This window comes from Centropristis striata, chromosome 9 (assembly GCF_030273125.1).
Source record: "Centropristis striata isolate RG_2023a ecotype Rhode Island chromosome 9, C.striata_1.0, whole genome shotgun sequence".
In the NCBI taxonomy this organism is placed as follows: Eukaryota; Metazoa; Chordata; class Actinopteri; order Perciformes; family Serranidae; genus Centropristis; species Centropristis striata.
The window spans coordinates 24,394,538-24,414,591 of record NC_081525.1 but is presented as its reverse complement, the minus strand read 5'-3'; the positions used below and the strand labels follow the sequence as shown (position 1 = coordinate 24,414,591).

The following is a 20,054-nucleotide window of genomic DNA, read 5'->3' as shown; positions in this document are numbered from 1 at the left end:
AATCATTTCATCTATGCTTTATACTGTTTATGAGTTTCTTTGTGCACAGGTTTACTCGAGGATTTCATGATCTCAGTGAGATTTACCCGTTTGAATGTCTGAACAATCACGACTTTAATAAAGGGCTGGCTGTAGCATTTGCTGCCAAACAGAAGATGTTCTGTAAATGGAGAAGCAGAGATTGTTGAAACACTTGAGACATTGTAATCTATATTAGTTCTCATCTTGCACATACCACATTCTTGTTTACATTCAGTTTATTTATTTGCAATTTCTATCTATCACAAATGTATATTAGCCCAATTAGCACCTGAGATCTTCAAGATTTTCATTGCAGTTTTGTTCTTCATGTCCTTGTTGTTTTAGGAAATGTTAACCCAGGGTATACATTTAACAATTATGCTTTTCCTTTTTGAAAAGTATGGAATTGTTAATCTCCTTTTATCTTTTACTATATAGCAATAGTGATATTAAAAATATGTTATTTTTCCTTTTCTTTTTTTATCTCTATTTTTTATTTGGTTATTGTTATTGTAATTATTTTCATTGTATGTCTTTTTATTTTATTTATTTATTTTTTTAAACTAAATATTACGATCACTATTACTCTGTCTCCCTGTATATTTACCCATGTAGATTTACCCGTCTGTAAATTGGCTGTGAAACATCGAAACTGAACTGCTGATCCATGAAAATGACAATAAACAAAACTTTCGAGAGAAACAAGATTTTTAGGGCAGTTGTTGAAACTACATTACTTATGTTTTGTCGCCCTCTAGCGGCTTAAAGTAAGAACTACACACAACCACCTGCAGTTTCACGTTGTGTCCACAGGGGGCGACGTCGTGTCCGCGGAAGCATAAACCACCCAGAGGGAAAGGGAAGAAGTCAGGAAGCTGCCTGCTGGTGACAGCCGTGTCAAAGAAGAAAAGCACCGTTAGAAAAAAAAAAAAACACAGGCCGGACTTGAGCTTGAACTGTTGTCCTTTTCGGTTAGAATTAGACCCAAAACCCGCCGCCGACATGTCGAAGAACACCACGGCGGCCCGCTTCAGGCGAGTGGACGTGGACGAATACGACGAGAACAAATTTGTGGACGAGGAGGACGGAGGAGAAAACCAGCTGGGTCCCGACGAGGCAGAGGTGGACTCCCTCATCAGACAATATCCTCTGCTTGATTAGCTAGCCCGTGTGTCTGTTAGCATACCTGATCTGCAGAGGAAAAACAAGCCATAGCCAGTGTGTGTTTTTGATTTATCCGCATATTTCCTCCGCATATATCCAGTATGCTGCTTGTATGAATGGGGAATTTTGCATGTAGGCCAGTCACTGTCCAGACTTGCCTGTCTGTCACATTCCAGGGATTTCTGCTCCAAGACAGGACAGGCTTTTATTATGTATATTAACTGCAAGCTAGTATGCATTTGTTCACATTTTAATTTTAAAATCCATCTAGTATCCGCTGTGTCTTTGAATATTTGTACAACTTCATTGTGTTTCTGCAGGTCGGCTTACTTTAGTTGAGTTTTGCAGAAGCAGAGGTTTGACTCGTGCTTAAAAATACTTTTTCCTCTTTCTCAGCATTTTGGGTATGAGTTTTAAAGAGGCTTTGAAGTGTTTCTGTAAAGTCAGCAGTTTCGGTCCTGTAGACCTTATAAGGCATTCAAGTGCAGCATTTCCTCATTGAATAAGGCAGTTACCTCCCACTTCATGTTGCAGTGCAGGAGCATTAAAGTGACAGTTCACCCCCAAAATCAAAATTACACAATTTATCTCTTAGCTGCAGTTATGTTTATCAATTTATTCTGTCTTGTGTTGGAGATGCTTGCAAATACAAAGTTAACTACATGTCACTTTAAGTGTGGTACTCGTATACATTTAGAAAACTCAACAGCAGTGTCTCCAGATATCATGACCCAGTTATTCATTATAAGAAAGGGGATATCTCCAACACTTGGCAACTTGCACCAGAACAATCTAGATGTATAAATAGCACTACAAGTGATAAGAAAAATAGATTAATGTTTTTTAAGCCTGGCAATAACAATATTCTAATTATGAACATAAAAAAAACAGACATGTCTTCATTTACAATCCTGCATGATTCACTGCTCCATACTGACAGTAAAGAGAACAAATTTCACTCTTTGTGCTTTGAGCTGAGCAAAGGGAATTTTGTACTATAAGAACTGTAACTGTGGAAGACACTGGATTTGACAAACTTCAGAGGAATAATCTCATTATAGCATGCATTTTGCCTGAACAGTTATGTGTGAGTTGCTTTAATATGATAGTACGTCTTCACATCCAGTAAGGACAGAAGGAAAGATGAAACAACTTTTTATATTTACAAACCGACACGAGAGTATCGTTCAGGATCATATTTAGTGTTAGAAATCTACAGACCATACTGTGATAGAAACACACCAGCACAACACGAAATTGAACTGGATACTTTTGTCACTATATGTGATGACAGAATCTGAACACAGACCTGCTTCTGTGATTCTGTGTTCTCACCACATCAGGTGTCCCCAGCACCACATGTTGCCATGACGACACACACACACACACACACACACACACACACACACACGGTTGAAACAATACCAACTGTTGCGGCATTTCAGCAACAGTTTGGACTGAGAGGTCTGACTGGATTGCAGTCAGGAGCTAAAAACACAGAATAGTGAAGGCTTCACACTGTGCTCATGTATCATATTGGGGCTTGTAACCAGTGTTGTGATCAGGATGTGTGTCCCTGCTCTGCTGTGTTGCACCCTTAACCCTTCCTGCACAGGAAATCTCACAGAGGCTTTACATGCAGTCCTCAAGAACCCACCTATCAACACAAAGAACCAGAACGTCAAGGTGTGTTTGGTTTTCTTAAGGTTAATAATGGCTCAGATATTTGCCACATTGTTGTTGCTTTTATCCTGCTGAAGGATGACTTTAATAAAAAAACATTTGTTCAGATTTTTCCTTTACAGCGGAGAGATGAACCAGGCTGGTGATTAACTGAACTTTTTCTTTTTCAGGATCGTGCCGAGGGTTTGGTGCTGAAGGTGCTCAGCGCCTTCAAGAGCAGCGACATTGAGAAAGCGGTGCAGTCCCTTGACAAGAACGGTGTGGACCTGCTGATGAAATATATCTACAAAGGCTTCGAGAGGCCGTCAGAAAACAGCAGTGCGGTCCTACTGCAGTGGCATGAAAAGGTAAATATTGACACCTCAATGTCTGACATAATCAGAATGTGACAAGGAAAGAGAGATGGAGAAATGTTGCCTAAAAGCACTGGAGATAAACTTATGATTTCTATATAAGAGTGGCTTTACTAGAGATAGAAGTTGAAATGATGGTGCTTAGCATTAATTCAATTAAAACACCTCAATGACAATCTAAGCCTGACGTCTGAAGACATGGTTCCTTCAAATTTTTGAAAAGTAAAGTGACATTGTTTTCTATTAGATGTAGGATTATAAATAGGTTTCTTTTTCCATGCTGTCTATGTAAACATGCTTCACAACAGCTTGACAGTGGCATTATTCCTGCCCATGGTGGTGATGGGCAATCGTCAGCCCCAGCCAGACTCCTTGAATCAATTGCTTTTCAACCGAGAAACCGCAGTTTCATGTCACAATGCCAGAAAAATTATTTCAGTGGATTGGACAGGTTGTACGGTCTGGACTCAGGCAAACTTTTACTCTAACCATAAATGTTGACAGATGGACGATGATGTACAGTTATCCCTGAAGTAACGTATGAATGTTTCTCAAACCGCATCATGTCTGGGGTCTGTAGTTTGAGGCCACGGTTTAACTGTGGCCACAGCTCTGCATGCAGGATGAGCCGTCAGTGTTAAAAAGAGACTCAGTTTCAGTACTAATAACAATATTCTGACCATGTCTTTTCTCTGCAGGCTCTGGCAGCCGGAGGAGTGGGCAGCATTGTCAGGGTACTAACAGCGAGGAAGACGGTCTAAAAGAGGCTCCGTTCACTCCACATCACTGACGCATACTGTTTATGTAATCTAACAGATGGCATCGAGACTAAAAGGAAAGAGTTTTTTAACCCAATGTGATCCTGATCCTACTACAAAACAAACTAAATCAAATCTGGGTCGGATTGGGTTAAAAAAGTGTTTTTCTTCTTTCTCCTCATGCATGATCTCAATCGGCTAAAACACGTTCCTCACAGGGTGCTACAGATAACTTCACACCCCTGGTATTACAGTCCATGTCATTTCAATACAGCTTGTGCTCATTCTACACACCAGTGGTTCCCAGTGTAGGAGATGCATCTTGGAAAAACACAGAAAACATATTCATGCTACAAAAAAACCTCTCTAAATAATCTTTTCTTGTGATTTACTGGATCATCTTGGGCTGGGAGCCACTGCTGTATCCACACACTGTCCTCCACAGACTTCCACACGGAGGGTTTCAGCTTTGCTTCTCTCAGGAAAACTCTCATCACTATTTGTTTTCCCATCATTCTCTCGTGTCATCTCCTCCGCAGAGACTTCCTGATGGAATAAAAGCCTGATTCTCAGTAAATCCTCTCATTGCCTCTCCCTTTAACGCTTTAGCAGCGGGAGTCTCCTGAAAAGCACAGTCACAGATGGAGGGTGGTGGATTTGCTCACGGGGGTCGTCATTTCCTCTGTGGAGTGGAGGAGGGAGGAGGATGGGGGGGGTTGGTGTCATCCAGCCATCCTCTCATGCTGCCCCAGTTAAGGATTATTACCCACGATGCATCTCCACCACCACCACCACTTCTATTAATCCCATTTTACAGCTCCTCACATCCTGTGTGGCTGATTTTCATGCACCCTCTGTGGCTCTGCTGGTACTATTTACAGGAGCTGCATTTTGTTCTGTACTTTCAGGAAAATGACAAAGAGAATCCTTTCTCAGACTGTTTTATTTTGGTATTTAACAGAAAAAAAATCTAGGATTTAACATTTTGTTTCAACATAATTCTATTCGCTTCAAGGCCAAATCACTACTTGATCAGAATTAAAAAACACTGCTTAAAAAGGTTTGACTATCAGTGTGCAGGAGAGACTAAGATAATAATTATTGTTTCTCTCTCTAAAAAAAAGTTTTTGTGATTTAAAAAGAAAAAAATATATATATATTGTTTGCATGATCCCAGTTTTTTCTCAAGCATTTCATACCTGTCTTTTGTACGTGTTGTGTCTTCTGGAAAAACAAGTGATTTTTGTATTGAATCTGGGTTTAAATATACAAAAACAAATCCTCCATTCATGGTGTCATCTGGCAGTAGAAGGCCACAGTGTTATTACCACATATGCGGTTAAACATTTTATGAAAAATAAGGAGGAAAACTGGAAGTGTAAAAGTTTAATCTGCCTTACAGGGTAGATTACGTCTGTTGCCAAATGATTTATTTTTGATTTCATGGAAATATTGTAGCATACATTGATGAGTTATTTGCCCTTGTGTATTAGAGAAGAATTTTTAAGACAAAGTGGTGAAGTTATAACTATAAACAGTATATGAACAGAAAAAAAGTTCTGTAGTGATCTCCAGCACAATGTTTTTTTTCTGCTTATTAACAGTCAAACACTTGAGTGAAATGTCTCAATGGATGTTATTTTTTCTAAAACACAAAAGTCACAGTTGTGTTTTACTCACGAGTTCTCACCAGTTGATATTTAGACATGGCTTTTCATGTTTGAATACTGTCATCAGTGATGATGCATCCAGACATTAGATTCCTTTTTCTAATGCAGTAAAGTCTAGTTTTACATGGAAATTAAAAGAACAGCCTGATTTCTTCTTCATGTATTTCTAGTCGGAGATGCTCTTCTCAGCCGACGGCGAGAAGACGAGGGAACTTACCAAACTGATGTACAAACTGCCTTACTCGATATTCCTTTTTTATGTTTGTGCTTTTTCGACAAAAATAAAAAGGTATGAATGCTGATCATAAATTTGTCTTGACCTTTGATATTTTACATGAACTGGCACAAAGTGTGGTCAATACAAGTCAGGGTCCATTAATGTCCAACTTCCATATGCATAGTTCTATTATAATGCATCCCAGGGTTGAACACAACTAAAGAAATTCTTTGTCGAATTATTTGTTCTTTCAAATGACAGTTCCTCCACAAAGAATTGTGCAAAGCATCATTTAAATGTTAAATTTTTTTTCTCTCAAATCTACACTGAATACCCCATGACGACAAACCAAAAAAAAGGGTTGAAATATTTACAATTTTATAAACTAGTCACTTAACATTCGGGGTCCTTTTTTTTTTAGAATTGGTTGTTGTGGACAGTGGATGTTTAGGGGGAGATAGCAGATCATCGGAAAGCTGTAGACCAGAAGATTCATTTGAGATGCAGCTCAGTGTGTCAAGTTGTTCTGGTCAAAAATATCTAATAAAAATAACTAGAAAATTTCCTCTGGGGAAATTCTGAAAGGGCCACAGGGGCTACTGCCGGTGTGTGTACACTATGATGAGATTCCTCAGAGATTTCAAACAATTAATACTAGTAATGTTATGATACTATATAATATACAAGGAGCACACCTACAACAAGCATTCCTTTTCAAGTAATGTTTGTGTGTGCGTGTGTATGTGTTACATGTATCTGGAGGAGTGTGCGCGCTTACGCGCGTATTTGTGTGTGTGTGTGTGTATAACGAAAATCGCATAAAGTTACCTCTGTGTGTGTGTGTATGTGTGTGTAACTAAAATCACATAAAGTTACCTCTGTGTGTGTGTGTGTGTGTGTGTCAGAGCAAAGATCAAAGGCAATCAGAGCAGAGCAATCAACATTATTAACTGCCACCAACTGCCAATGTACCGGAACAGTGACAGCAGCCAGAGGTGGACGGACTGGAATTTCTGGCCTCGAACAGAAAGCATTTTTGGCAAAGCAATAATACCCATCATTGATCCGACTCACTTTGAGCGTCCTGAGTTCTTCCTGAACAGCTACATGTTTTTTAGGAAGAAAAATGAAGAAATATATATATATACATATATATATACATACATTTCTAAACACATATATATATATATATATATACATACATACATATACTGTATATATACATACATATATATACACCAGCAGCTCTGTAGCTCGCTCTGTCTGTTGGTGGATCCACAAAAATTTGCCCTCTGAAATGTGGCATGGAGGTAAGTCTGCGGATGCACAAAGATGGTTGCCAATATTATGAATTTATGCATATTTTACCCTTAAGTTGGCCCTTATATTCTTCAGTGTAATTCTTATAACCTTTATAAATTTGACATGCTAAATAAGGATCAGGGCTGTTTGATGCCGTAGAACTGCAGACATACATTAAGCTTATAGCTTTAGTGTATATTCATTTATTACATTTTTATTACAAAATGGATACAGTAAGTACAGTATGGCAATACATTATGAGAAAAAAACATATGTACAAGTCATAAAAATAAAATACATCTTGGCATCAACTGTTGGATGGAGCAGTACATGGCACATTAATGATGTAATCAGTGTAATAATCAGAAAGGGTTTCTATGTGATGCACTTGTGTGTATGAGAGGCTGCTACCTGAGGATGCAGAATATGTGACAGTCACGTTTTCTGTCGTAGAAATGAGCACCGTATCTGAACAGTCACAACTCCACTTTGGTGACTGATGACACAAGGACTAAACAAAGGTGGGAACTGTCCATTTTTTCTTGTTCAAGCACTTCCCAATAAGTTAATAATAGGTAGATGTAAATAAAAGGCTAGCTAAGATTACTTGAGTAGGGTTGAAGCCTACTTTTGGTGGACGCCTCGGCTTTCAGGAGCAAAATCTTATTGATCTTATAAATAAATCTGAAGGGTCAGGGGAAAATAACAAGGCAAAATATCAAACATTTCACTGATAAAGTCCTGACAGACTGAGGTGATGATTCCAGGTATTAAAGCTAATAAATAGCCAGTTTCATCCAAGCCACCTGTTAGCCTCCAGTGGCATGCTTTGTATCCACTTTAAATCTACTTCCTCTCGTCTTCAGGACTGTAAGCACTCACTGGCCTCTCTCACACTGAGAGAGTCTTCTTTCAGTTTGTTTACTGATGTGGCTGCCTTTCCAAAAACCACACCCATTCACTCATTTAGGATGCAATTTATCACCGCACCTTTCATCTGTGTCATTTAAAGTGCTCTCAGTAGGGGTAGGCAGAGACGGCGATGTAAACGATGAAGGTCGTCTGGTACTCGATGCCTCCATCTTCGCTGTAGGAGAGGGCACGGACCTTCATGCGGTACGTGTGGGGCTCTCGTAGCGCCCGTGTGGTGAACAGCACTCCCTTCAGGTTCTCGTCCCGCAGGGCAAAAGGTAACGTGACGTCCTCGTCCACCACGAGGAAGCTGGTCCTCGGGTGCATCACTCCATCCTGTGTGTACGCCACCAGTCTGATCAGGTCCTGATTGGCTGCAATGCCAAAGGGAAGAGACAGCAGCTTGTACTCCAGGGCGTAAGGACTCAGCGCGCACTCCAGGTCGTTTGGTGGGCAGTTCTTCAGGCAAAACCTAGGGACACAAAGGCAGCAGATTTCAGTTAGGGATACAGAGGGAAAAATGTGCAGATTAATAATAAATATTGTCTAAGATAGATAGAGTAACTTCACTTTAAAAATTGCAAGTGTGTACCTCGTGTCTTTAAGGGTTTTTGAATTAAAAAGAAAATATTACGTAGACTTTTTGGGTTCAGACCTTTTATTTCTTGTAGACAGAAACGTATTTCTCAAAAAAAGCTTCTTGGAAGTAAAGGAACAATTTACATAGAAACCAGTTTTTAGTTTGCTGTTTAGAAGCTTGCCTGCCCTGGGATTCGTCTGTATTTTGATTGATTTTTATAAGCTAATGTTACAAGGCAACCAATCCCAGATACTGATGATGAAGCATCTAGATCAGGGGTCTCAAACTCAAATTACCTGGGAGCCACTGGAGCCAGTATCAAAATGACCAAAAAAAGACACAAAATGACAGAAAAAGACACAAAATGACTTGAAAAAACACTAAATTATTTTAAAAAGACACAAAATTACCAAAGAAGACACAAAATTACTAAAAAAGACACAAAATTGCCCAAAAAAGACACAGAATTACGAAAAAACACACAAAATTATTTAAAAAAGACACAAAATTATTAAAAAAGACACAAAATTATATTTTTTTAAAAGACAAAATTATTTTAAAAAAGACATAAAATTACCAAAAAAAGTAAATAAAGGGACCTTCCACACACAACATGGTAAAGTGCCATTCATATAAAACTCACATTAAACTTTCATATCAAGGTGGGGGCCACAAAATATCGTCACGAGGGCCGCAATTGGCCCGCGGGACGCGAGTTTGAGACCCCTGATCTAGATGGCTAACCTTACCTTAGCTTACGATAAGCTAATTGGCCTTCTCTGCCTTACATCACCCTTGACTAGTAGAAAGCTGTTTTGCTTTGTACCGCTGCATCATTTATTGTTGGCTGGTGAAGTAATCTGGCAAGCTAGCCCACTAACATATCCACTCCGGATAGTATTTTGTGAAAGATAATGTTAGCGAGTAAACAAGCTAATGTTGCACACTGTCATAGGGGAGCTGAAGAAAGGAAAAACATTAGGGGCCGTCCATAAATGTCACATCCAGGCAAAATAGTCCAGAGTAGAAAACAGTAGGTAAGTGAAAAAGTTGGGAAAGTTACAGACTGTTCACACGTTGGCAAGCGAATAATACATGTTAATACACAGTACTTTTAAAGTTTTAAATCATAAATGTGTTCCAAATATCGTTCCATAACTGCAAAACCCCTAAATTGAACAAATAGTTAGAGGTCACATTTGATCTGTGAAGCTGTACCCTGTAGCTGGATCCCTCTGGTAGTTTGGTGGACAGGGTGTGTCGATACACTGGTAACTTCCTCTCATGTTAAAGCACATCTGGTTCACTCCGCACTGGATGTTCTGCTCCAGGCACTCGTCTACATCTGAAGGGAGAGAAAACAGCTTATCGTCATTAAAGTACAAGCTTTATTAAAATGAACTGATGGTGATGGAAGGGAACGGGGGGTAGCTTGTGGTTCTCACCTTGACAGGTCTTGCCATTGGTCATGAGGCGGTAACCAGCAGGACAGAGACACCTGTGGCTCCCCGGTGTGTTCATACATTCGTGCTGGCAGGCATCCCTCAACTCACACTCATTAATGTCTGTCGGTGTCACAAACACATACACAAACAGCAACACAACGATGGAGAGCAAGTCAGAGAACATAAACTATGTATAAAAACACATTTTTACAGCTCACAGTCTCTTATTTACAGCCAACCTACAAGCAGCAAAGCAAAGAGAGTTTCTCTATTAACAACTTTCATCCTCTCCCTCATCTCAACCCTGCCTGCCCTCTATTGTTACCTAAGCAGGAGCCACCTCTGGACTCAAACCCCTGTGGACAAGCAGGAGAGCCCTGCAGTGAGGAATGCATGGGAATCTCTCTTCGGCTCCGGCTCCTGGTTCGCCCCCTTGTGGTGGCTGTGTAGGAGTGGAAGCTCTGAGAGGCCAAGTTGTGGTACAGCCGCTGGTAGGAACTGCCCTCAGGAGAGGACTGTGATGTTCGGAAGCCAAATGAGTAACTTTCATAGCTGGGCAGACGCTCCAGACCAGCACAGGATTTGCCATCCCCGAGCAGCTGGCGGCCCGGCGGGCAGGTGCACTTGAAGCTGCCGGGCGTGTTGATGCACAGGTGGGCACAGGGCTGTGGCAGCCGCTCACACTCATTTATGTCTGCCCTCAGCACAAAGAAAGACCAGCAGCAGGATAAGACAAGAGGACAGAGTGATAGGAAGGAAGGAGAAAAAGGTGCAAAAAGAATGCAGGACAGGTAAAAGGTGATATTTAGAGGAATGAAAAGAACAAATGAGGTGATGTGGGCCATGAAAATAGAGGAGGTAGATGAGAATGAGGGGGGAGAAAAGGGTACATGTCAATGACCCCACTGTACAACAATACATTTTCATGTCCCAGACAGAAATGTATTGAGACTAAAAATACATTTGTCTAATTTTAATGAGAGACTGAGGTTATCTTCTCTCATTTCAAATACAAGTAATGCTTTGAAGAACAGAATCTGAATCTAGTGTCAAATTTACCTGAGTAAATTTTTATCAAATATAATTCACATTTGATATCAGGTACGAAATCCAATTCATGCCAAATGAGTATTTCACAAAGACAGACATCAGTGTACGATGTTAAAGATCTCATAAAGGGAAAAGTGAATGTATGCCATTACAAAGCAACTCCAGGAAATAGCCAGATCCAAACATAAAGGAAATAGTTTGAAAATTGGAAGAGTGAAAGGAAACAGAGTGACAAACAGAGCTGGAAGGTCATGGTGCTGGTCTTTTTTATAGTTTATGTGTCAAATAGGGAGACATTAATCTTCAGTTTCCCTTCCTGTGTAGCCCATTCCTACTCTTTCTCCTATTCTCTGTGTAGGTAAAACGATGTTTCATCAGCGTAGAGCTTTAGAGGACCTGAAACCATGCATTAAATATTTGCATGTTATGAGTTAGTCAGCAGTTTTAATTGCAGCATTTTAGAGATGTAAGCAAGCACTGGCAGCAAATTACATCTGAGCTATATTGCAGATGACAGCAGAGTTATTTTAGACTTTAAACAGGAGCAAATCACTGACACAAAGAGAGAAGTACGCTGGCAGAAGCGAGCAAGCTGTTGGGAAGTAGCGGGAAAGAGCAGTGCAAAATGTTTTACACTTTTTAATGGCTTAACATGCTGTATGCTTTGGTAAATATGCTTAGCCAAACAGTATCACACACTAGAAAATGGAAGCATCACCTGCCTGATCACTGCAAATGAAGAATGTAGAGTAAAAATTTGGATTTATGAGGGACATAAAGTATGCACGTACCGACACAGGGCCGCCCGACTCCCTGAGATCTGTAGCCACGTGGGCAGGTACAGTGGTAACTGCCTCTGGTGTTCTCACAGATCTGATTGTATCTGCACTGATGAGTGCCGTCTCTGCACTCATCGATGTCTGCAGCACAAAGTAGAAGTAGAAGTAAATCAGAATTAAAATCTCTCCCAATCTGTACCGTTTAAAAAGTTTGTACTTCAGCGAAAGCTGTCTGGTGTTAACAATAAATACTGTATGTTTTTGAACACTCACCTACACATGTCCCATTGGCACCTTTAGTCATACCATTGGGGCACAGGTCGATACAGGTGTAACCACCTCGTGTGTTTTTACACTGCTGATCCGATCGACAAACCCTCTGTCTGCACTCATTTATGTCTGGAAAGATGAGAGAGAGAACAAAAGAGGTTAAGTCCAGTTCCTTCAAATAAATAATGTGGCTGTTTTTTTTTTCAAGCAAGTCAGCTATATAATGATACATTTTATTTGTTTAGTACCTTTTCGTACAAAGTGCTTTAAATTAAAATCACATAAACAAAAAAAAGGAAAAAACACAGAGAAAGCAAATTATTGATAAATAGAGGGCCATTCAATATAAGAGAAGCCCCAAATAGTATATTTTTTTTATCATGAATGATTTTAAACACTATGGAGAGGTTTAGATGTTTTACCTATACAGCGTCGGTTCCTGAGTTGAAAGCCAGGCTCACAGGCACATCGGTAGCTGCCAATCGTGTTCAGACAGTGTTGATTGCATGGATTAGACTCCTGGCACTCGTTCACATCTGACCAACAAAGACGACAATTGTAAAAAAGCTTTGAGCAACAGTCACAAAAAATGCTCGGCTGATGAATAGAAGCTTGTTGATGTACCCGTGCAGCTGAGACCGTCAGCTGTTCTCCTGAAGCCACGCCCACAGCGCATGAGGCAGCGATAAGAGCCAATCGTGTTCTCACAGTCCTGTCCATCGTGGCAAACGTTCCCACCCAGTGAACACTCATCAATGTCTACGAGAATGAAGGGCAGTGAGACATTTAAACAATGATCTGTGTGTGTAACAATATTGCTGCAGCACTGAATCAGACGTGAGTTGTACCCTGACAGGTCCGGCCATCAGCTGAGATGGTGAGGCCTCGGGGACAGGAGCAGTAGTAGGTGCCCATGGCGTTGTGGCAGGCGTGAGAACAGGGGTTCCTGACCTCACACTCGTTCTCATCTGCAGCACATAAATGATACATTAACTACTTAGTATTTAGACTGGGGCCCCTTAACGGGCTTTGAATTACATAAACTGGGTATCACTGGAAAGCAGTTCATTGTAGCGTTTCTTGAGTCTTGACCTCACTGTATAAAATAAACTGCTGTGACGTCGAGGATAATCACAGCCTCATGAACCACAAACCAGAGAACTAGAGCATTCAGAGTGTGTTCAGCTTTCCTAGGTATATTGACAATAAGGGGGTTTCTCAGCAGTTTAACGAACAGAAGTGCTCGTCATCCAATCGCTGAAACTACAGAAATCTCCAAAATGATTTAAGTTTTTGAACCCAAATCACAGCATGGATTCTTCTATGTTGTTCCAAAGGTCTTGGCATATTGATGTTATATTCTGGAGGGTTTTTTGAATAAAACTGCATTATTTAGCAACAAATGTGTGCAACAAATGTTATCAACCAAAAAATTGCTGCAACAACTTATGGGACATAGTTGAACATGGACTGGACTTTAGATAGCGACATATTAATATTATGACCCCTTATACACCTTAATAGGTTTAGATAAATAAATCATTATAATTAGATATTAGATGCATCCCAATTAAGCCACAATGAGAAAGTAATGCTAGGCATTAGGATTGGGCCATTGGATGAATATATCAAATATATCAGCTATCAGAAAACTAGCTGAGCACTTCCCTGGTTGTTGTTTTTGGGGGTGAAATTTTGTCAATTTATTTTGCAGATTTAACAGTCTGCCTTCAACTTTTTTCCCCCATTTTTAACTTAACATATCACGATTATTAACCAACCATAGACTATAATGTTGTTCATCTTATTCTCACTGAGTCACAAACAGCCCAATATGTTAGGATACAAAAACATCACCTGCACAGTAGGGCCCAGCAGACACCAAAGTGAATCCCTGAGGACACTGATTACTGCGCTCTCCTGGAATCATGTGAACATTTCAGCATTAATTTAGATACAGGTGAGACAAAAACATGCAGGGTAAAAAAAGAAACATCATATATAAAGGCTGACGAGACCAACAGAGGAAACAATACAGAACTAAGAGAACAGAAACATTATTCCCATCATCTCACCCTTGGCAATACTAGCTTGGATGCTATACTCCAACATCTCCTCCAGGGGGTGGTAGTGAGCACTGATAGCTGTGGCGTGCAGCGTTTCCACCAGGTAGGGCATCTTGCCCTTGGACACGTCATAAGAGATGGTGTGGTTCCACGAGTAGGGCACACTCTCCCTGTCGATGCTGAACATGCGGGTGGACAGAGCGTACAGCTGGCCCGGGCCGGTCTGGATGTAATCCTCTGTGTAGTCCTGAATCCGACAAAGTGTACATGTGAGGCAACTTCAAAGTAGTAGTTTGTAAAATGATCTGCAGTGATCTTATGGATATGTTATTTGTAGAAAACTGGATAAAACTGAGGCTCAAAATGTTTTGTTTTATTGGTTTCCCTTAGATTTTATGATATTATCTGGTTTAAACTTAGTAATAAATATACCTACCAGTAGAGCACAAAGTCTAATCACCTGTTTAGCTTATTTATTTACCTTGATGCTGATTTCAGCATGTGAGGGCAGCTGCAGGATGTGTCCGTTCACTACAATGTCCAATAACAACGCTCCATCAGAGTCCAGGCCTCTGGCAATGTGGGTCATCCTCAGGATCTCACCTAACAACAATACACCACAAACATTTATCAGGTTCCAGACAAAATCATGATCGCTACCTCATTAACTGCGTATTTATATTATTTGTAATAATAAAACAAACACTAAAAGGCCTGTTCTGTCTTACCTGTGGCAAATTCCACCTGTGTCTCCCGCCTGAAGATGCTTCCTGTTAGCGTAAAGCCATTAACAGCCTCGCCTACTTCCTGTGCAGTTGTCCAGTATATCGGGTTCAGGAGTGAGATGAGCTTTCTCATTGCAGGACCTTGAAATTAAAGGCGAAAGAAGAGCACTTTTTTATGTACTAGTTGCACTAGAGGAAGGTAATATTTGGAGCACATTTCACCGAGAAGTATAAAAGTAAAATAAAGTATGAAACTGTTGGAAAACCGACCTAATGTCCTCGGTACATTAGTAATAGTGGCCTTGATGATTCTGCCGCCAGACTTGCTGTCTGCGATGGTGGCATTGAGGATGGCGATGCCAAACTCAATATCGTTGATGTTCCCTATGATGCTTCCTCGTGCTTTCTGGGGTCCACCTTAAAAAAAAAAGAAGACAAGGTATTTAAGAACGCTTCAAGAGCTGAAATCAACAGCACAAATCTACAATATACAGTATATTCGGAAAAATGTCTCACCTGGGCAGGCGTGGCTGTTACACCTGGACAGCTGAGAGGAGTCTCCAGGACAAAGTCGACCACCATTGCTAGAAGACGGACTGTTACAGAGACGGACACGTGTCCTCTGTCCACCTCCACAGGTAGCGGAGCATTCACCCCACGGCTGCCATGAACCCCAGTTACCATCAACTACAATGATATACCGCAAAAAACATACAGTAAGTACAAACAGAGACACAAATCATTGAAAAACAGACGTAGAGTCAGAGGCAGAGTCTCCCAGTTGCCTCATAATTAAGTCTTTGTGGTAAGTAAGTAAGTCAACTTCTTAAAAAGTTATGTTAAACTGTTTGCCCAATGATGGAACACACAGAAAAGAAGACATTTTTCTTTTTCTTTCTCTTGTCCCATGTTGAGTCTAGAATTTTTCCATTTCAAGAGCATTTTGCACGTGAAGGAACCTCTCGACACAGTGCTGAGAGTGCTGTTGACCTCTGACACAGTTTCCCCTGACAGTCTCCAACATGCTGACTCACCAGGACAGTTGGCCGTGCTGCATCTCTGTATCTGTGTATCTGCACCTGCACATGCTCTCCCACCATTGGCAGGTCGGGGGTTGTCACATGTCCTGTAGCGCCTCATCTGACCTCCGTTACATGTCTTGCTGCAGCTGCCCCAGCTGCTCCACGGGCCCCAGTTACCACTGACTGAGAGAAACAAAGTCAAAAGTTCAAAGACGGAGACAGAAAAGTGAAAGCCAAAAGTGCTGGTACGTTAGTGGGAAGAAACAAGACAGTTTTATGAATACTTATATAGATAAATATACACAAATGGAGGATTTGTTTTTGGCCGCATTTGTGAAATCTAACAGAATAAAAGTTTCTGTGACTCACTGGGGCAGGGGTCGCTGTTACAGAAGTCAATGAGCACGTCGTTGCCTTCACACTGCCTGCCACCGTGCAGAGGGGCGGGGCTGGAACAGAGGCGTGTCCTCTGTCTAGTCCCGCCTCCACATGAAACACTGCAGGCTGCCCAGCTCACCCAGGACGACCACTTCCCATCAACTGGAGAGCACAAGAAAAGAAAAAGCAGGAGCATCAGTCACTTGGACTTTTTTTCAATCTGATTCATCATAAAGTTGAATCCCTGAGCACTCACCAGGACATGGTCTCTCCTTGCACACTTGTGTCTGGGTGTCTGTGCCCTCACACTGTGGCCCATCGAATGCTGGAGGAGGGTTGTTGCACAGGCGGATTCTGGACTGCATACCCTTCCCACAGGTCTCACTGCATGGGCTCCATGGTAGCCAAGACCCCCAATTACCTGCCACTGCAGGAGCGTATACAGACAGAAGTTTATTCAAGCCAATGTTTGATTTGTTGATTTATACTTTGACCTCAAAAATCTTTTTCGAAAAATATTGCATTTTTCATTTCTTTACATTTATTTATAAGTTACTTAACTGATAATAATTTTACATACAAAAAAAAACAACCTTTAACTGGCTAAAACATTAAAATGATACATTTAGAATTATAGACTAAAAAATAATTCAGTAATATAATAAATAATAATATTCACATACATTTACATAAACAAGGACTGTTTTTACACTGTGTTATTGCTACTTTTGCGTGAGTAAAGGATGTAAATAGTTATTCCACTAGTGTTTCGGTCCCTAATCCTGCACAATGGAGGCTTGTTTATTGAGACAATGTTAAAATCAAGGTGAACAATAAAGTCTCCAATAATTTTGTTGACAGTAAATGTGTAGTTTATTTAAGGCAGTGTACAATTGAGATAAATAGCATTGAAAAATGATTTAAATTAAATACTGACTTTAATATTTACAAGTTGAGAAAAGTGTGACTTTATACAACTGCTTGTATGGGACATAGAGTTGAGATTAGACACACCTCCTCATATCACCTATTCACGCAGCTGACAGTCTTTCACTGGATTAATAGAAAAAGGTATTTGGTCAATCACCTGGGCAAGGTCTGACACTGCACATGATGACCTCCACTGCCTTTCCCTCACATGGCCTGCCTCCATGCTGAGCCGGAGGGCTACTGCAGGTCCGGACTCTGGTTCTGTTGCCCTGACCACAGGTACGAGAACACTCCTCCCAGAGAGACCACTCTGACCAGTTCCCATCCACTGAAGAGGGACAAAGGTAGAGATTTTGTTACATTTGCACTCCACAAGTACTGATATTAGGTTGATTTTTACAAGCGCTCTCACCTGGACAAGGCTTTCCCTGACAACTACGTGTCTCTGTGTCCGATCCTGCACAGTGGCGTCCTCCATTGGCAGGTAAAGGATTATTACACTGTCTCAGCCTCTTCTGTGACCCGATACCACAGGACACACTGCAAGGACCCCACTCTGCCCACTCTGAGAAGCCCCCATGAACTGGAAAACAAATAATTGATCATTAACAGAGCATGTCTTAGACCATTTGGCTAGAGCTTGGCTAGGCTTGGAAGAGGATGAATACTTTTAAAATTGAATTTGATTGAAAAATCTGGCAGAACAAAAATAATCCCCCACAATGTCCAGCTCACCTCGTACAGTAAGAGTGACCCTGACCAGCACTGATCCCAGCAGGTTTCTGGCCACACACTCATATTCAGCTGTGTCCTCCTTCTGGGCACTGCTGATCCTGAGCGAGCTGTCGGACAGGGCAGAGAAGCGGTCGTTGCCCAGCAGGGGGCGCCCCTGGCGGGACCACTCTATCATGGGGGTAGGCTCACCCTCCGCCTGACAGTTGAGCACAACTGTGGTGCCAGCATCCACCACTGTCTCCACTGGCTCCACTGTGATGGAGGGTGCACCTGGTAGAAGGGCATATCTGTGTGAGTAAACATTTAAAGGGCAATTCCACTGATTTATCACGTCCAAATTAGTTTACTTGCCACAAGGAGCACACAATAAATAAATATTATCTGCAGAGATGGGGATTTGCTGCAATTTGCTTTCAGCTGCAACATTTTAGGTGTTTACAACAATCTTTGTTGACAGTATATCTTATAAAGACATATTTTATTTATTCAGTCATTATATGATTAAACACCAACATCCACTTTGCCCACAGGAGGAGTAATAGTTGTTAACAAATTAATTAATAAACATTTATATCTGCTTACAACTATGTCAAAATGTATTATAAAGCATTTGTTAAATGTTCAGAATGGTGGACTTAAAATTCATAAGTAAAATTAAGTTGAGTGAAATAGTTTGTTCAGGACCCTTAAATTTTCATATTTATCTATATACGTACTTCTTTTTAGACTATTTTCTCTGTACATTACATATTCTAAATACTGTGAACCTCGACACATCCCCTATGATAAATTATTGCACATCCCTGTCTAACTCTTCCATTTTACACAATTAGATTATAGATATTGTAGTATTTCTACTGTGTTATTTAAATATTTTTGTTGTATTTTTTTCTTTTCTATGTTTGTGTTTCTTGTTGATGCACCAAAGGAAAGGAAAAATACAATTCCTTGTAAGGGTAATCTAACTTTGCAATAAATAGGACTCAGGCAAAGTTCTCTACTGTAAGTTAAAATAACTTTCACATTTTGTTCATGTAACAAATGCCATATTTTATGCCAAATCAGACTGACACAGATAATATAGATACTTACTCTGTAAGGTTAGTGTAACACTCCTTTCCACCACTCCAGCATCGTTTGTTGCCACACACATGTAGTTGCCTGCATCTTCACTCTGTAGAATATTTAATGAAAGCACAGTTCATGATCACGATAAGTTCACAAAAAGTGCTAAAACGTATATATAATTTTAAAAAATTCAGTGTTTCAGTGTTGACTTATTTATGCCTCAGTGGTGATGTTTGGAGCACAACTGCAGTTCACTTTAGTCTGATGAAGAGCAATTGTGCTTAAAATGTGACCACCAAGGTATAAATAAATGAACACTGGAGTCCTGCAGTGAGCAGGCTGTTTATTTGTTTGTTTTATGGTCTGTTTAGAAGTATGGTCTTTGACCACTGAGCCACCTGAGACCTCAAACTATAACTTTTTTTTATCAACTTTATGTACTGGGTACTTCACACAAGAGGTCTTAGTCTCATCTTTTTTCCTACCACTGTGCCATAGATGGCCAGAGAGCCGTTGTCCAGCTGACGGATGCGGTTGCTGATCTGGATGTTTATTCCACCTTTGCTCCAGCGGATGGTGGGCAGGGGGTCTCCCCGAACCTCGCAGTTCAGGATGGCGTTTCCACCCAGAGGTTCAATACGGTTGGAGTGGAGGTCCCCATCAATGATAGGAGGCTCTGGAAAACAAAAAAGAAGTTAACATTATGGAGACACCAACTTGGGTTGAGTTTAAATTTATCTGGTAAAACTTTACCTAAAAATCAGCATGGTTAGCATTTATAAACAGCACATCAGCATTTAAATAAATGTTTTATAACACACTATAATATATCTGTATGCAGCTTTAAGAACATTTTAGATGTTTATGACAATATTTCTTGACACTATATCTTATAAAAACATATTTTAATCATTATCTGATTAAAC

General features: G+C 40.5%; 2 protein-coding genes across 2 annotated transcripts in view; one reads left to right on the top strand and one right to left on the bottom strand.

Annotated features, from left to right (window-relative positions):
• Nucleotides 1-885: 885 nt before the first annotated feature.
• On the top strand, nucleotides 886-5,922 carry arpc5b (actin related protein 2/3 complex, subunit 5B). The gene is made up of 4 exons (XM_059341680.1): nucleotides 886-1,164; nucleotides 2,800-2,871; nucleotides 3,039-3,215; nucleotides 3,920-5,922. The coding sequence occupies exons 1-4, from the start codon at nucleotides 1,024-1,026 to the stop codon at nucleotides 3,980-3,982; spliced, it is 453 nt and encodes a 150-aa protein (XP_059197663.1). The 5' UTR covers nucleotides 886-1,023; the 3' UTR covers nucleotides 3,983-5,922.
• A 1,448-nt stretch (nucleotides 5,923-7,370) lies between these two features.
• The window catches only part of hmcn1 (hemicentin 1), a 100,053-nt gene continuing 87,369 nt past the window's right edge, over nucleotides 7,371-20,054 (bottom strand). Inside the window, exons 84-105 of the mRNA XM_059340370.1 lie at nucleotides 19,614-19,804; nucleotides 19,153-19,234; nucleotides 18,061-18,330; nucleotides 17,738-17,908; nucleotides 17,483-17,653; nucleotides 16,652-16,822; nucleotides 16,387-16,557; nucleotides 16,030-16,200; nucleotides 15,512-15,682; nucleotides 15,266-15,412; nucleotides 14,999-15,136; nucleotides 14,752-14,873; nucleotides 14,280-14,517; nucleotides 14,062-14,124; nucleotides 13,053-13,172; nucleotides 12,829-12,963; nucleotides 12,627-12,740; nucleotides 12,208-12,333; nucleotides 11,947-12,075; nucleotides 10,106-10,225; nucleotides 9,879-10,005; nucleotides 7,371-8,552 (exon numbers count right to left, since the gene is read on the bottom strand). Coding sequence (XP_059196353.1) covers nucleotides 8,186-8,552; nucleotides 9,879-10,005; nucleotides 10,106-10,225; nucleotides 11,947-12,075; nucleotides 12,208-12,333; nucleotides 12,627-12,740; nucleotides 12,829-12,963; nucleotides 13,053-13,172; nucleotides 14,062-14,124; nucleotides 14,280-14,517; nucleotides 14,752-14,873; nucleotides 14,999-15,136; nucleotides 15,266-15,412; nucleotides 15,512-15,682; nucleotides 16,030-16,200; nucleotides 16,387-16,557; nucleotides 16,652-16,822; nucleotides 17,483-17,653; nucleotides 17,738-17,908; nucleotides 18,061-18,330; nucleotides 19,153-19,234; nucleotides 19,614-19,804 — 3,515 coding nt within the window. The 3' untranslated portion in view covers nucleotides 7,371-8,185. The remainder of the gene's footprint in view (nucleotides 8,553-9,878; nucleotides 10,006-10,105; nucleotides 10,226-11,946; nucleotides 12,076-12,207; nucleotides 12,334-12,626; nucleotides 12,741-12,828; nucleotides 12,964-13,052; nucleotides 13,173-14,061; nucleotides 14,125-14,279; nucleotides 14,518-14,751; nucleotides 14,874-14,998; nucleotides 15,137-15,265; nucleotides 15,413-15,511; nucleotides 15,683-16,029; nucleotides 16,201-16,386; nucleotides 16,558-16,651; nucleotides 16,823-17,482; nucleotides 17,654-17,737; nucleotides 17,909-18,060; nucleotides 18,331-19,152; nucleotides 19,235-19,613; nucleotides 19,805-20,054) is intronic.